Source organism: Pyricularia pennisetigena, chromosome 6, assembly GCF_004337985.1.
Source record: "Pyricularia pennisetigena strain Br36 chromosome 6, whole genome shotgun sequence".
In the NCBI taxonomy this organism is placed as follows: domain Eukaryota; kingdom Fungi; phylum Ascomycota; class Sordariomycetes; order Magnaporthales; family Pyriculariaceae; genus Pyricularia; species Pyricularia pennisetigena.
The window spans coordinates 4,493,920-4,510,198 of NC_043744.1; the positions used below are offsets into that span (position 1 = coordinate 4,493,920).

The 16,279-nt window shown below is 52.2% G+C and overlaps 5 protein-coding genes across 5 annotated transcripts; 2 read left to right on the plus strand and 3 right to left on the minus strand.

The window, feature by feature from the left end:
- Positions 1–3,672: 3,672 nt before the first annotated feature.
- On the plus strand, positions 3,673–6,055 carry PpBr36_05083 (uncharacterized protein; the record flags this gene model as incomplete). The annotated part of the gene is made up of 2 exons (XM_029892241.1): positions 3,673–4,352; positions 4,432–6,055. 2 exons carry the CDS (start codon positions 3,673–3,675, stop codon positions 6,053–6,055), a joined length of 2,304 nt encoding a protein of 767 aa, XP_029749212.1.
- Positions 6,056–6,712: 657 nt separating this feature from the next.
- Positions 6,713–8,605, minus strand: PpBr36_05084 (uncharacterized protein; the record flags this gene model as incomplete). Its single annotated transcript, XM_029892242.1, has 3 exons — positions 6,713–7,948; positions 8,036–8,186; positions 8,331–8,605. 3 exons carry the CDS (start codon positions 8,603–8,605, stop codon positions 6,713–6,715), a joined length of 1,662 nt encoding a protein of 553 aa, XP_029749207.1.
- A 2,278-nt stretch (positions 8,606–10,883) lies between these two features.
- PpBr36_05085 (uncharacterized protein) lies at positions 10,884–11,993 on the minus strand (the record flags this gene model as incomplete). The annotated part of the gene is made up of 1 exon (XM_029892243.1): positions 10,884–11,993. One exon carries the CDS (start codon positions 11,991–11,993, stop codon positions 10,884–10,886), a length of 1,110 nt encoding a protein of 369 aa, XP_029749206.1.
- A 564-nt stretch (positions 11,994–12,557) lies between these two features.
- Positions 12,558–14,441, plus strand: PpBr36_05086 (uncharacterized protein; the record flags this gene model as incomplete). Its single annotated transcript, XM_029892244.1, has 3 exons — positions 12,558–12,651; positions 12,775–13,722; positions 13,795–14,441. The coding sequence occupies 3 exons, from the start codon at positions 12,558–12,560 to the stop codon at positions 14,439–14,441; spliced, it is 1,689 nt and encodes a 562-aa protein (XP_029749209.1).
- Positions 14,442–14,622: 181 nt separating this feature from the next.
- Positions 14,623–15,435, minus strand: PpBr36_05087 (uncharacterized protein; the record flags this gene model as incomplete). Its single annotated transcript, XM_029892245.1, has 1 exon — positions 14,623–15,435. One exon carries the CDS (start codon positions 15,433–15,435, stop codon positions 14,623–14,625), a length of 813 nt encoding a protein of 270 aa, XP_029749208.1.
- Between the last annotated feature and the right edge of the window lie 844 nt (positions 15,436–16,279).

The following is a 16,279-nucleotide window of genomic DNA, read 5'->3' on the forward strand; positions in this document are numbered from 1 at the left end:
CGAACCACATTAATCCTCCTTGTTGCTCAGGCACGACTGGGCAACAGCTTGATGCAGGCACCCGGCACGGCTTCAAGCACGATTACGCCGTTGGCGGTAATTAGCTTAGTTGCAGACCAATTATGTGGCTAATTGACCCTTAGAATTCGCCGATGATGGGTTTCTTTTTTTATTCTGTCCCCTATTTCCTCAGGGACGTCTTCCTTTGGTTCCCGAGTCGACCAGTCTCTCGTGATATGCCTTCGGACCGTTCTGATCGACCAAATAACGAACGGTTTCATAGGTCATAGCATAGTATCCTGTGCAACCACCCGCGTCATCCTTTCTTCTTTTTCAAAAGTGGGCGGGGGTAGAAGGCGAAGAGGTTGGGCGAGATTTGCTGTGCAAAATGACGAGGCTTTCGATCGAAGGCTAATATCACAAACAAGGCCTCACTGGCATCAAGGACTACACTGTTGACGGAAGCCTTGGGTAGATTAGACTAGATCGTCGCATCTTTCTGAGTATCCGTTCAACGGCAAGTTTGCGAATCGTCAATCTTTCTCGTCAATTTAACCTGGCCCGCTTGTCTCGGAATCCCGCCGGGCCTTCCTGGCTACCTTCAGACTTTGAAGCTCCAAAGGGTCTCCTGGTTCATCCCATATAACGTGCCAGGCGTTGTTTATGTTACACCCGCTGATCATCCCTAGAGTCGAAACCGAATCATGTTTGTTTGTTTTTATCACTGATTTGATTGATGTTCCGATTCGGGACAGCAATTGTCTAGTATTTGTGCACATCTCCCTGTCCATTTCAAAACGCCTCATTCTCGCATCTGGAGTCGAGGGTGCGATTTATCCCACAGCCTTAAAAAAAAAAATCGTCGCAAAACCCACTTTGAGTTCTGACCCGCACCTACATCACGCACGAAAGGGCCGCAAAGGATTGTTCAAAACTCTTTTGCTCCTCTTTGCGATTTTGCTCGAGCCAATCGATTTTGGGGTCGGAAACTCTGTGCCTGGCCCTGGTCCATTTCAATCTAGACCCTTGCCTGAAGGTGGGGTATGCTGGCCGGCAGATTGGCTCAAGGGCGGGAATGTAACCCCCTTTTCAGCGTCGAACCTTGTCGACTGTGTTGATGCTTTCGGCTCAGCTTTCTTAATTTTCTTTTTTTTTTTTTCCTTTTTTCTGGATTTTGTTTCTTGTGCGTCCACTTGACTTGAGCCCAAACAGCATCTCCGCCGTGTCCAGAGGGATAAAGTAAGGCCGCCCATGTTGTATCACAATTCGACTCGGTGCTTCTGTATTTTTGACAGCTGCGCATTGTAACCTCCATCATCTTTTCTTTGTCGGCATGGAACCGTACGTAACATTTTTCAGGTTCCTGTCAAATCCAGTCACAGTCACACAAGGTGGTAGTTATGTAATTAATTTATGCCTTGTAAATGCTACGCCCGCGGACACAACGGTCAACATGGAAAAATAAAATAAAATTCATGGTACATGGGCTGGCTTACCAGTAATGCCCCGTCATAATTCGCCTTGTGCCATTTTCGGATAAGTTCTGGAAATGGGATACGGCGCCAAGTGTCTCGACGTCTCAGCCCCTTGACGTCCAATACTTGACTTCTAAATTGTTCATTTCGATCTTGTTCGCGGAATTGCCGAATCTCTCTTCTTTCCCGCTTTTTAGATGCAAGAAAGAGAGGGGGAAAACATCAAGGTCGCAAAGCCAGGACCTGCGCTGATCGGTGCAATCGCATATTTGATGCAGCCCTAGTTCTGGTTGTATGGCACAGCATTATCCAGGACCGCCAGTATGGTTTAAGATTGGGCACAAACTGGTGATCTTAACCTAAAGGAACAGAATGTCCGCATGCTAATAATCCCTTGGTCCTCGTGGATTTTTCGGGCTCCCAAACATTCTAATTTTGTGGTTGAGAGACCCCCTGAAAACTCCCTGGGAACTTTCACTGGCTGCGAGTTGGAACCCTCAGCCAGACAGAGTCTTGCACAAAATGATATTTGAGCGATATGGCTTCTCCTTTCTAGAGCAGTCTGGGCGGGGAGCTTTGAATGAACCAATGCACCAGTGCACGGCCACTTTGAGCAGTCTGGGCAAGAAACGCGCGTAAAAAAATTGAAAAAANNAAAAAAAAAAAAAAAAAAAAAAGAAGCTTGCAAGTACTGGTACCGATGGTCTGTGCTCCCAGCGCCTGGGGTGAGCTTTTCCTGACCAGCAAACTTTTCGGTCGCCAATCTCCGTACCGTTACCAAATAACCCGATGAAAGCTGGTTTGTTGTTCATCATGAGATAAGGCGTTCGCGAAACTTATCATTTGAAGTTTAGTCTCTTTCTCATCCGACTACAAAGCTTAGGATATAGTTTTGCTGTAGGCTTGCCAATGTTGAGCAAGTGGACTTGACTTGCAAACCCAACACAAATCCTCTTGACTTGACGCCGGGCGTCCTCTCCAAGGCGGGGAGCTCTGCATTTGATTGGTAAGGTAAGGTGCCTAACTAATCTCTTTTGCATGCATCTCGAGTCGCATTCACACCACACACCATCCCGCGTTGACTGATCGCAATTATTGATTGAGACTCAACATGCATGTTTCACTGACGAGAAATCTGATACATCAAGAAAGAAAACCTAGTCGTCTTTCCTTATTATTATAGACGGCCTTTGGAGGGCCTTTGAAGACGCCAGACTGTACCATAGTAGATATCCCACTAACATTTTAAGCTTTTGATGACATCTCAAGCTTCGAGCGAAGGTTGCATCAGAGCGTGCCTGCAGAGACGTCTATTTCTACCTGCGAACTACCTACGTATGCAAGACACTCGATGACAAAACAAATAAAAAATATATGACCAAAACACAGCGAGAACACAGGCAATTCAACAATTAAACTAAACTCGGACAATTGCCGATTCCTGCCCCGATCTCGCAGTCTTCCACCGCCGGTCTTCTACCCGACGTGGCGTGCTTAGGTTCAAGTGTAACCTTGGAATGATCAAATTAGTGTGAATGATTTCGATCTGCGGAGTAACCCATGATTAAACCAACTTCTAAATGCAAAAAATCTGCCCTTGCCTGCATGCATCTCCAACAGCAAGGGACTTTCTGAACCTAGTCGACAAATCCGTCACCCGAAAGCTCCGTAACAATGAGCGGTCCTCCGGATCCTGACTCGGTGATATACATCTGTGCGGGCGCGGGGTTGAGAGTGGAATGATGAATGGTCCATGATTGCTTCATCGGAACAAGGGAAGCCACGACAAATCCACTCTGGCTGCACAGTTGCTCCTCCGTGACGCGAGCCAAGATGTCATCGTGAGGAGTTCCTGAAAATCGGACACTACTATGCCGAAAGGACACCGACATTTGACCTTGGCCTGGCTAATACCAGTATATTTCATATGTATTTATAAGACAAGTGATGGCCAGCATACACAACATTATGATCTCGCCTGCTTTTCACGTATGCAGTGTTCACTGCTGGCATCCGCACAAGCAACCCGGGATCACCCACGGCGGCTGTCAAGGGGCCAAGTGCGCTCGTTGTACAAGGACAAGGACCGGCCTAAAATCATCTCTTCTTTTTGCTTCCAAACTTGAGGCAAACCCTGATCTTCCGCTATACTTCGGCCGACGCACGTGCAGTAACGCACCCCCGCTTCCTCTAAACAATGAAGCACCTCAGCGTCCTCAGCACCCTGCTGCTACTCGCAGCCGCGGCCGAGAAGCCGTCCGAAGTGCCCTACTACGGCCGCAGCCCGCCCGTATACCCGTCGCCGGTCGGCAACGGCACCACCAGCCGCGAATGGACCAACGCCTACCGCCGCGCCGCTGCGCTGGTCAGGCTCATGACGGTCGAGGAGAAGGCCAACGTGACGCGCGGCTATGCGGGCCCCTGCGTCGGCAACACGGGTGCCGTGCCGCGCCTCAACGTGCCGGCCATCTGCATGGCCGACGGACCCGCGGGCATCAGGGGTCAGGAGTACGTTTCGGCCTTTCCGGCCGGCATCCACCTCGCCGCAACCTTTGACCCGGACCTCATGTACGAGTACGGCGCCGCGCTGGGGAGGGAGTACTCGGCCCGCGGCATCAACGTCGGTCTTGGTCCGGTGGCCGGCCCGCTTGGCAGGGTCGCCAGGGCTGGGAGGAACTGGGAGGGCTTGAGCAACGACCCCTACCTGGCTGGCATTGGCATGGGCGCCGTGACCAAGGGTATGCAGGACTCTGGTGTCATCTCCACGCCAAAGCATTGGCTTCTCAACGAGCAGGAATTTAGGCGGGTGAAGTCAGACCTTGGAGAGGCTATCAGCTCAAACGTGGATGATCGGGCTCTCCACGAACTCTATGTCTGGTGAGTTGGGCATTCTCTCTGTCTGAAACATTCAACAACCAAATAATTACTAACACTGGACCTATGCATCCCCAAAAAGGCCCTTCATGGACAGCCTGCGCGAAGGCGCCGGATCTATCATGTGCTCATACCAGCGCGCGAACCACTCTTACGGCTGCCAAAACTCCAAACTGTTGAACGGGATCCTCAAGACGGAGCTCGGGTTCGAGGGCTTCGTCGTCTCGGACTGGGAGGCGCAAAACTCCGGCGTCGCGTCGGCCAACGCCGGGCTCGACGTCGTCATGCCGCGCGCCGGGTTCTGGGGGGACAAGCTGGTCGAGGCCGTCAGCAACGGCAGCGTCAGCCACGAGCGCCTCGACGACATGGCCACCCGCCTGCTGGCGAGCGTGCACCTGCTCAACCAGGAGTTCAGCTACCCGTCCCCGGGCGTCTACAACAACCTGCAGCAGCACTTTCCGCGCAACGTGCAGCGGGACCACGCGCGTCTGATCCGGCGCATCGGCGCGGCGGGCACGGTCCTGGTCAAGAACGTCAACGGGACGCTGCCCCTGAAGGGCGGGCCCGACTTCCTCGCCGTGTACGGCTACGACGCCACCGTCAACGCCGTGCCGTGGAAGAACCGCGACCGCTACGGCGGCGGCTACGAGGTCAACTGGGGCTGGGAGACCTTCAACGGCACCCTCATCACCGGCGGAGGGTCGGGCGGCAACACGCCACCGTACGTCGTCTCGCCGTTCCAGGCGCTGCAGGAGCGCGCGTCTCGCGAGGGCGGCATCCTGCGCTGGGACTTCTGGTCCGAAAACCCGGAGACGCCCTACGTTAACGCCGACGCCTGCCTGGTTTTTATCAACGCTTACGCCTCCGAGTCGTTCGACAGGCTCAGTCTCACCGACGCGCACAGCGACAGGCTGGTCGAGAACGTCGCGGGCATGTGCGATAACACCATCGTTGTGGTGCACTCGGCCGGCATCCGGACCGTCGACGCCTGGAACGACCACCCCAACGTGACGGCCATCATCTTCGCCGGCCTCCCCGGCCAGGAGAGCGGACACGCGCTCGTCGACGTGCTGTACGGCGACGTGAACCCGACGGGCCGGCTGCCGTACACCATCGCGCGCAGGGAGGAGGACTATGGCAAGCTGCTCAACTCGTCCACGTCGTTCGACTTCTTCCCCGAGGACAACTTCGACGAGGGCCTCTACATCGACTACCGCGCCTTCGACAAGCAAAACATCGAGCCGCTGTACGAGTTCGGCTTTGGTCTGTCCTACACCACCTTTTCGTACCAGGCGCTCTCCACCACCGTGCTCCCGGCCGAGTCCCTGGCCTCGTCGTCCAAGCTGGCCGAGTACCCGGACCCGGCCGTGCCGATCGTCCAAGGCGGCCACCCGGACCTCTGGGAGAAGGTGGCGCTCGTGAGGGCGCGCATCGGCAACACGGGCCCCGTCGCCGGCACCGAGGTCGTGCAGCTGTACCTGGGCGTGCCGGGTGATGATTCGCCTGTGCGGCAGCTGCGGGGGTTCGCGCAGGTTGGGCCGCTGGCACCGGGAGAGGAGCGCAATGTCGTGCTCGAGCTGACGAGGAGGGATCTGAGTGTTTGGGACGTGGTGGCACAGCAGTGGCGGATGAGGAGGGGAGAGTACAAGGTGTTCCTTGGAGCCAGTAGTCGGGACATAAAGCTTAATGATGCCTTTACTATTTGAAGCCTTTTTAGACTTGGATAGACGTACAAGCAAAAAGTGCTAATCAAGTTAGAAAATAGTTAATATCAACAATGTAATTAAGTGCCTCGTTGACGTTGAGGTCAGGAGTCCATTTAATTTTACTCTCATATGCAGAACTTGTCATCCTAGGGAACATTCTCTTGACCATTGATTTTTGGGCTTTTATACTTGGTGTCTGCAGGTTAGTGCTACATACAAGTAAGTGTTCAGGCAATCAGTACGACTACTTCGGTGAGAAATTGGTCAGTACCTCGATGGATGGCTGAGGAGCTGAATGTACTATACATATACTTGATCAACATTGATACAGAGAGTACAAAAACCACTGACGAGTAGCAGGAAGTCTGGGAACTCCCGAATGACAGCATACTACTCATGGCGTCGTCGATGCAAGCTAGGCACAGTATGTTAGTGTGTTTTCAAAGGTCATCATCTCGTATCTTACTGGCAACGTAACTGGACCAATGATGTATCAAGGATTCGAATAACGCGACTAATGATACTGAAGCTTGTGACTTCATTGAACTATGTAAAGTATGAATGATCATGAGTATTCGTGGTCAAATAACAAATACATGCTTTTGTCTCAATCCTCTCTAGGGCACATAATTGAGTCCAAAGGTGAAGACGGGATGGTCAAACAACCTTTTGCGACTTCTCAACGTGTTCACCACGAGAAGCGGCGGCCTCTTCTTCTTTAGTCTGGTATGCCGCATCCTGCTGCTCGGCATCCGCATTGCCGTAGCGGCCGATACGGTACCAGGGCAGTGCGAACAGCCGGTCCATGCTCTCGAGCGACCTGCCGGCCGTCTCAGGGACGAAGAACCAGACCCAGAAACCGCCCAAAATCGTGATTATGGCAAATGTCCAGAAAGATCCGTTGGGGTTGATGCCACCCTTTCCAAGGGGCAGGAGCATGTTGGGTAACGCGCGCGCATTGCCATACTGGTTGGCAAAGTGGAACGTCATGGCCATAGACGTGGCCAGGGCTCGAATCCTCAGAGGAAACAGCTCCGAGGTAAGGAGGTATTGCATCGAGTTCCAGCCCAAGGCCCAGCCGAAGCCGCTGATGTATATCATGGCAATTGCGCCCTTGGAGGCTCCCAGCTGTGCGCTTGACATTTGGTGTGCATCATCAACAGTCAGTTGAGGTACTGCAGTGAGGAAGCTGGCAACGTAGATCATTGAAACAGCTTGCAAGCTGATACCGATGAGAAGGGAGCGCTTCCGGCCAATCACGTCGACGAGGAACAGGGCGCAGATGACGGCAGCCACAAGCTTGATGATGCCGAAGACGGCGGTAACGAGAAGTGTCTCATTTGTGCCTGCGATGCCAAGCAGCTTGAAGAGATCCGGGGCGTATAGCGTGATAGATCCGGCACCCGACCATTGCGACATGATCTGGGCCATGAGGGCCAGCCAGATACGGTAGAGGTTGCTAGGGACGGCAAACATCTCCTTCAGCATGCCCCAGAGACCTGTGCCCTTGGTTGCCTCCATCTCCTCTTGATGAGCCATCTCAATAGCCGCGATCTCGTTCAACACGTAGGGGTGGTCCTCTGGGAGGTTGCGCAAGCGCGCCATGTTGTGCTGAGCGGCTTCGTGCTTGCCTTGCTTGATGAAGAACCTGGGTGACTCGTACTGCAGAAAACTCAAAAAGAAGATGATGGTGGCAAACATGATGTGAAGAGATGTAGGGACCATCCAGCGAGCAGGCGTGTTATCGCCCATGTTGAGCTGGCAGCCGTAGTTGGCGAAATAGGCCAGTACGATTCCCAGGTATACGAAGCCGGTGAAAATGCAGGTGCAGAGACCTCGGATCTCTGGTGGCGCGATCTCGGCAATGTAGACGGGCCCGACGACAGGAGTTTGCTATTACCGAGAAGCTGTCAGTCTCAAGCTTCGTTTGTTTGTTGTTTTATAGGCCGACAGCCGTGCCACAGAATCTCAGGGACTTACTCCGACTCCCAAGCCTGCAATAAATCTTCCAGCGTAGATCATTCCAAGATTACCATTGGCACCTAGGAAAAGTCCAATGCCCAAAATCCACACGGCACAAAGCTGCCTAACAGCCCAGATACGTCCTATGCGATCACAGACCAGAAATGCACTGTGATCATGGGGCGAATTGTCAGCAAGATGTGTCCTGCCGGGTAGGATGTTTGAATACAGATCCATTCTTTTCGCCCGTGGCTTTGGTTCCTATTGTTTCAAGACCAGGGAGGGAAGGGCTGTATAAAGCCGCGTTACTCACAATAGCGAGCCACCAACAGAGCCAATCTGCACCATGGCTGAGACATTAGCCTTGATGTTGGCTTGATCGACTGTGCTGTAGGACTTATAGCTGATGGAGTCTTGGAAGTTTTTGCTGTTGAAAGCGCCCGAGATCAAACCCTCATCTACACCACGGGCGGCGCCTAGGAGCGCGAAGGAGAGTACCGCAAACCATAGGCGCCAGTTGAAGACCTCGGGCGGAACATTGAGGTTCTTCAACTTGAAGACGTTGACTGGCTTCTTGGGGCCTGCCATCGTATGAAATCAGTCCCCGTCGCCTTCGGGGGAGTAGTTGGCTGGGCGTAGAAGGCTGGTGATGGGCAGTCGAGGTCCGTTAGAGAGTGACCGGAGGGGGAGCGCCTTGCAACAGCAACAACATTTCCATCTGTGTCTTGAGCTCGGAGGCGGAACCGACCACCCTTTTAAAATAGAAAGGGCAACCCATCGCAGAGGGGAGAGTAAAAAAAGAGCATCGGTACTCGGGAGAATTGTGGACCCTAGGTACTTTAGCTTTGCAGCCCTGCATTAACCCTGCACCAACCTACTTTGTCGAGGCTCCGGAAATGCAACACCTATCGCTACACTACTGCTGTGAGGAGGGAGGTAGGTACCGCACCTAGCTGCTCAGGATACAGAAGAACCTCCTTGCCCTCGTACTATGCTCCGGTGAAAACGTTTTCCCCTGTAGCAAGAACGGATCCCGTTGGTTACACCCCACCTCCTCCTAATCAACCCCCCGGCATGCCCATATTATTTTGACTCGTAAAACAAACAGATACGTACCCAAGTAGAAGATAGGTATGAATGACGATAGTTTGTTCTGAAAGCGTGCATTACCCTGATAAAAATTCTGCATTGTGCCATTGAGTTTTTTTTGTTCTCTTTTGCCGATGTTGCCAGTTGTTCGTATCTCATATCAGATCAGGGCAAGTTCGTCTCAATTTCATCGCGGACACCATGTAGGTCTGCTCAGTTCTCCTATCGTACGAGAAGGGCATCCCGAAGAGCTGGTCTGGTCACACGCGCAAAGATTCCCCACATCGCAGCGGGGATAGGATTAGAAATAAGGAAATTGTGTAGACTGGAGTAAAACTGGGTAGTCAATCTACCAACCAATCCCATCACAGCAATGACAAACAAGTCAGATACCGCTCGGGAAAGAAGACCGACTACATGGAGAACATGTGGGCCGTTTCCCCAGGGCTAGACTAGGCTTGACCCAAGTATTAAACTTGGTAATGCTGCCGGGGTGGCGAGCAGAACTGAGACTTGCCGGCAATCCGGTCGCTGTGAAAAAAAAAAAAAAAAAAAACAAGGAAATAGTTTTGCATTGTCTGGACCAAGGTGGAGTGGAGCTCGAACCAAAGGAGATGGCATCTGCAATGTGTTATGCGGGGAAGCAACATTAGGTGAATTGCTATCATACAATGGGCTGCAACATATCAAAAAGAAAAGAAAGAAGAAAAAAAAAAACACATCAAATGTTGTGAATTGATATGAAGAATTGAGCCTCAATTCAACTTGCAAAAACCAAGCTTTCACCAAGGCGCGGCTAAGCAATGATTTGCCAAGCAACTCGGGATTGGCGCAGCTAGCCAGCTTGGCAACAATGATCGCCTACTTGGCGAATACCTAGAAGGCTTAACCATTTGGTGACTGGGCGCCTCCCACAAACTGCACACCTGAAATCAAGACATCTCGAATCAAAAAAGTCTGAGATTTGTCTAAGGAAATGTCCAAGTTGGTTTGCTTGGCAAACTTACGGACTTCTCGTCGAGGGAGCCACCTGAAACCCAGTACCGACATTTATCCGAATACCTTACCACCGAGGATTTTACCGTACCGTACAGTATAGTGAACGGCTCGAGTTTGCTGGTCCTCGCCCCTGTTACCACGAGATTAGTATTGAACTTGCAGCGAAGAATGTGGCTCGCGACTCGGGGACTGCCAAGATCGCCACTGACAAGCCCTTTGGTATCCCCAGCACCACGAGTTAACCCCATTTCCCCGCACCCCACAGTCGTGCCATGGTAAATTCTGTGCTATGGTAGGTTGCTGGTTGGGCTGTCGCGCCAGAAGTTTCCTCGCAACAAAATGACTGACTTTGGGTCCTGTGCTTTTTGTGATGCAAGCTGAAAGTAATTATTCAATAATTAATTATGTCGTCGTTATGATACGACTTTTCGGGGGTACGATGCAGTGCAGCCGGTTTCTCCCGCTTAATACGACCATGGTCCCTAACAGCCAGGGGTTTCTGCATATCTATCTGCATGGTTCAATTATTTTGCTGCGCTTTAGGGCCTATCTACTATCACAACCCTTATTAATCTGGGAATACCCAACATCTGTTGCAGCTTGACTGTCGGGAACTAGCCTAGCTGTACATGTTACATGGATAACAACATCGGCTCCTATGATAAAGACGGCTTCTAAACGGCCTCGGGGTTACCGAGTCAAGAAGGGTATCGCTCATGTTTATACCTCCCAAATGCTTTCCTACAGGCTACAATGCAAGTCAGGCAGGATGTGTTTCTCATAACTTGGTTATTTGCTCCTGAAACTTTTTCGCCCAGTCCGTAAACTCGTCCGTTTCCGCCTCTCCCCATGGTTTTCTAAGTATTTCTGCAACTTTGGAGGCCTCACCAAACTTTTCCTTCATTTCGATATCAATCCTTTCTTTATCCAAACCATAGAAAGCATCTGCAAGATCACAAAGGCCATCGATCATCCCAGCGAGGATGCGAAAGGTATCCCCGACCCTGTTAAGATCCAAACATGGTGTCGAAGTCGGTAGCCTTGGCAACGTCTTGATTCTCCTTTTATTGATGGCCTGGTATAATAACGTCATCAGGCGAAGCCGCCGTAAACATGATTCCAGCCTCTCTCTTATTTTGTCAGGGTCGTCGGCCGGTATTGTACTGTGAGAGTTCATAAGGTCGTCAAGCATATCCTGAGCAACCGTGAGCTTGTTCTCCGGGCCGTCGAAATCGCTCGTATCGTCATCTTCGTCACTGTCGCCAGTTTCCTCACCCCATTCCTTCAACTCCTCCATGACGTCCTTCAGTTCGTCGCGATACCTCTCCACTTTTTCGACTAGACAACCCGCGATGCCCTTGTCCGCCAGCCGCTTGACCTCGTCGCAACGATTCCACACAATGCCCGTGACTTGTAGGCTGTGCCCTTTTGGGTTCGTACCATTTACCACACTGTCGGACAAGGCCTTCCCGTTGGTTGGTATGATCTGGACGAGATCTCGGAGCGCATGTAACAAACTGCGACATGCAGTGACCAGAATATCCCGGAAAGGGCCTGTGTAGCGGCTAGGGACGCAGAGCTGTGCTGCCGATACCAGAGATGGCACTGGACCTCCTATGAGTTCGCGTAGAATTTTTGATATCGCACTGGATGTGAATGGCTCGTTTATTATGAGCAGAGATATTTTGGTGGTGTGCGCGCGTATAAGGGCTGCCGAGTCTCTTGCCAGGGCGACAACGTCGAGCTCGGGCCTGTCTTCCATTGTCCCGGTTGAGAGACCGTCCAGGATGTTTATGGACTGGCTGACGACCGTGTCTGCAGTCTCAATGGTAGAGCGTAGGGAACCAACATCGTTGGCCGCCCTGCCTGGAGCCGCTGATGAGGGCATTTTTCAGGTGCCCCTAGGCAGAAGAATGTTGAGAGATAATGGGCGACAATCCTGATGAGATTCTATGTTATAAATTTCAAGCTCGGAGTTGATGCGACTGTTATGCTGACGACGATTCAATATGCGACTCAGGTCTCTCTATAACTGATAGCGGGGTATCTTAGACTACGCGCTGGAAACGCGTTGACTGTTCCCTTGATACAAAAAAAAAAAAAAAAAAAAAAAAAAAAAAGTTCGCGGGGCAGCTTTGGTATGACGCAGGTTCATACAGTGTCTGTTTGGGTAAAGCCTCAGTATGATACTGTGATGTGCACGGTCATCTGTGTCGGCTTGCACAGGGGTCCGAACCGCCAAGCTTTGAGGCAGACCGGACAGCTGGCTTTGAGTTCAACACATCCAACAGAATTGAGCCAGGAGCTCTCAGTTCGTGACGCCACAATCCGTTACCTGCCCTCACCGTAATTTGACAATTCCCTATATTTCTATTAGGGGTACTTGGGTCTCAGTCAAGCAGTGCTTGCATCTTTCGTTTCATTTGCACCTTCTAGATTTTTGTTTTGCACAATGCGGCAGGAAACTTCCCTGGTGCTTTTGAGCACCGTTGCTGGCATTAGCTTAGCTGGTGCTTCTTCGGTGCCGAGGGGCGTTGCACCTGAATGTAAGCCGAAAACTGCCTCTAGACCTGCATAGCTCCTCTCGATATACTGAGATGAGTTTTGTATCCAACTGGGTTCCCTGCAGAGAAGTACTGAGAAGCTAACATGAACGCCTCGAAATTCAGTCGCCAGGTTTTACGAACCAAAGGATAGGTTCACCTGCATCAACCAGCCCGCCATCGTCCTCAAGCCTTCTCAGGTAAACGACAACTCCTGCGATTGTCCCGACGGAAGTGACGAGCCCGGAACTGCCGCTTGTGCCTATCTCGACCCTCTCTCACCCGAGCAGCCGCTGGCAAAGTCCCTCAGCGGCACTACCAACACTTCCAATGCCCTTCCCGGCTTCTGGTGCGAGAACAAGGGCCACGAGCCTGCTTATGTTCCGTTCATGTATGTCAATGATGGAATCTGCGACTACGAGCTCTGCTGTGACGGCTCGGAGGAGTACGCACACGTCAATGGCGTCAAGTGTGAGAACAGGTGCGACGCCATTGGCAAGGAGCACCGCCGGATCCTGGAGGAGCGCAAGGCCAGCAAGGAAAAGGCCGTCAAGAAGCGTCGAACGCTGGTGAAGGAGGCTAAGGAGCTCCGCCGCCAGGTCGAGGCGCGCATAACCAAGCTGAAGAGCGAGATTGCTGAGCTTGAGACCAAGGAGGCTGACCTGCGAAAGAAATTTGAGGAGGTCGAAAAGTCTGAAAAGGGTAAAATCTTTAAGAGCGAGGGTGGGCAAGGTGGAAAGTTGGGCGTTCTGGTCGGGTTGGCCAAGACGCGCATTGCCGAGCTGAGGAACACGCTTTCCAAGGTCGTTGATCAGCGTGACGATCTCGAGGACAGAGTTCAGGAGCTGGAGAACATCCTCAGGACTTTCAAGGAGGAGTACAACCCCAACTTCAACGACGAGGGTGTCAAGACCGCCGTCAAGGCCTGGGAGGACTATGCTGCCAAGGACAACACTGGCAGGCACCGCGACCTGCCTGAGGATGAGATCACCACCATCCTCAAGGAAGACGGACCGGACAATGGTATCGACTGGAAGGAGTTTGAAGACGACGAGGGCACCGACACTGATATCAGTAAGTTTCGCCTTAACTCAAAAGCTTTTGTGGCTTGTGCTATTTCTAACATGAATCGTTGCCACTCAACAGTCTACAGCTTTGAGGCTTATCTCCCTGAGCCAGTCAAGGATTTTATCCACGAAAAGATTGTTGCTTTCCGCGTGTGGATGATCGAGAACGGCCTCCTGGCCGATAGCCCTAACCGCGGCGAGTCCCGCCTTGTTTCCGCCGCTCGCGATGCCGCCGATGCCGCCGCCAACGATCTGAGCAGCAAGCGACAGAGCCTGACCGCCGAAGAGGACGAGATCGCCAAGGACTTTGGGAAGGATGACGTCTTCCGCGCGCTCAAGGGCAAGTGCGTCAGCGTCGAGTCGGGCGAGTACGAGTATGAGCTGTGCTGGATGGAGCACACGACGCAAAAGTCCAAGAAGGGCCACGGCAGCACCAACATGGGTAACTTCAAGTCGATTGACGTCGCCGAGGCAGACGAGGAGGAGCGCATCGACGGCAAGGGTCTCGGGCGTGGGCCGAGGACCGTCTTGCGCTTCGAGGACGGTCAGGGCTGCTGGAACGGTCCCAACAGGAGGACGGATGTCTGGCTTGCATGTGCCGAGAAGGATGAGCTCTGGCGTGTGGCCGAGGCTGAGAAGTGTGTCTACAAGATGGAGGTTGGCACGCCTGCGGTCTGTGAGGATGATGCGCAGGGTACCAAGGCACCTGTCAAGGATGAGTTGTAGATAAACGGCTCGTTTATCAGCTAATACGATCATGCCGACGACGTGAGCGTAGATATTAATCTGAATGTTGAGATTCTAAATCGTTCACTTCATGAATACCGAAATTATGCAGAGGGGTTGAGTGTGGGTAATGGGTATCATCAACGTCTATATCACAAGGAACCGGATGTGCAGCTACATATCATCTTGCCGCCGCCAGTCTCCTCCTTTTGTTCCTCTCCTCCTGTTCGGCCATGACCTTGGCCGTCAGCGAAGCTGTCATTGGGTTGTTGATGTGTGCTTTTTTGGTCTGGTCTTTTGAGGCCCCGCTCTCTTTTTCGGTGCCCTTGGCAACATCTTCTGTCCCATCTTCAGCCTTTCGCTTCTTCTTCTTCCCGTTGCTTTTGTCTTTCTTCAAGTTGTGCGACAAGCCTTTCTCCTTCAAGTCGACCATTCGCTGCCTCAGCCTCTCGAGCTCCGCATCCTCTCGTGGCAGTATGGATATGATGTTTTGCTTTTCAAACGTCTCGCTGCACTCTGGGCAAGCCGAGTCTGTAATCTTGTCCATCGCCAGCTCGGCAAACACATGGCCGCACGGCACCAGGTATACCGCCTTGGTCGCTGGCCCGATCTCCTTTAGCGAAACCGGACAAGCCCAGATCTGGTCACTCTCGGCCTTGTGCCCGGGCGGCGCGTACTTTTTGAACTTGAGCTTGACCACGTCGCGCAGGGACGTGATGCCCGTCTCTGCGAACCTCTGCACCTTGCCGCTGCCGTCGTCGGTCTCCTCCGAGGGCATGAGGCCCTGCAACACGGCCTCGTAATTGAAGAGCCGGCCGCGCCAGTCGCTGACCGCATTGTCCATGTCGAGCTTCTCGTCGCTGATGGCGCAGTGAGTCCACGCATGGCCGAGCGATTCAAGCAGGGTCGATTTTAGTTCCGACACGGAGGGAAGGCGAGCGGATTCCTTGACGAGCTCCCGGCGCTTTGGGATGGATCCGCCATCGTTACCCATGGTGGCAGCCGGTGGGGTAGTGTGATTCGAAATGAAGTGTAGTAAGTCGAAGAGTGTAGCGGTGGTTAATTGCGTGGAATTCCGGTTTTGAGATAAATTTGACTTTGCGAGTGAAATGCGGGAGATAACGGTTAATTTGATGTTTGGCGATTGTCAAGTATTGGTGAAGTCGCATCCCGATCACGTCAATGGTTTGCAGCATGCGTGGTGCATGGAAGTATATTGACCAGAACCCCTGACAACCGCGTTGATAAGATAAAGTCGCGATTTGTTTCTCCAACCTTGCTGACCAGTCCTAGTGGGGTATCCCCAGATGAGATACGCCAATAAGGGTCAACATAAGTTACAGCAGCACATGATCCTTGATCATGTTCGTTTGACGTTAACCACCACTTTTGGGGCTGAAAGTCAAGTTGAACCAACATCGATCCGCGTCTGCAACGACCCGGGGTCGACTCTGGGTTTGCTTATTTATTTGTTGCTTGATGCAGCCCAACCTCCGAATATTCACTGCATTGAAGCTTGATTTTACGAGAGATACATTTTTTTGATTTTCGAGTATAAAGGGTCGGCGCTCGCCCCGTCCGCAGTCCAAGCAAGCTGTAGTCGGTCCTACAAACTTAGCTCCCATTTCCCATCACCGCACCACTGAAGCTACGCACTTTCCTTTTTGCCTTCTAGCTCAGCCCCGCGACGCCACCAATCCTCGACAATCTCTCTTCTTATCGTCATCCTCGATACTGTCCTCGACGCCGCTCGATCACCTTGCGTACCGAAACTTTCAATCAAAGGATATCAGATGTCGCCCGTCGCAAATGGTACAGCTCTAGAAACACTTCGGTGA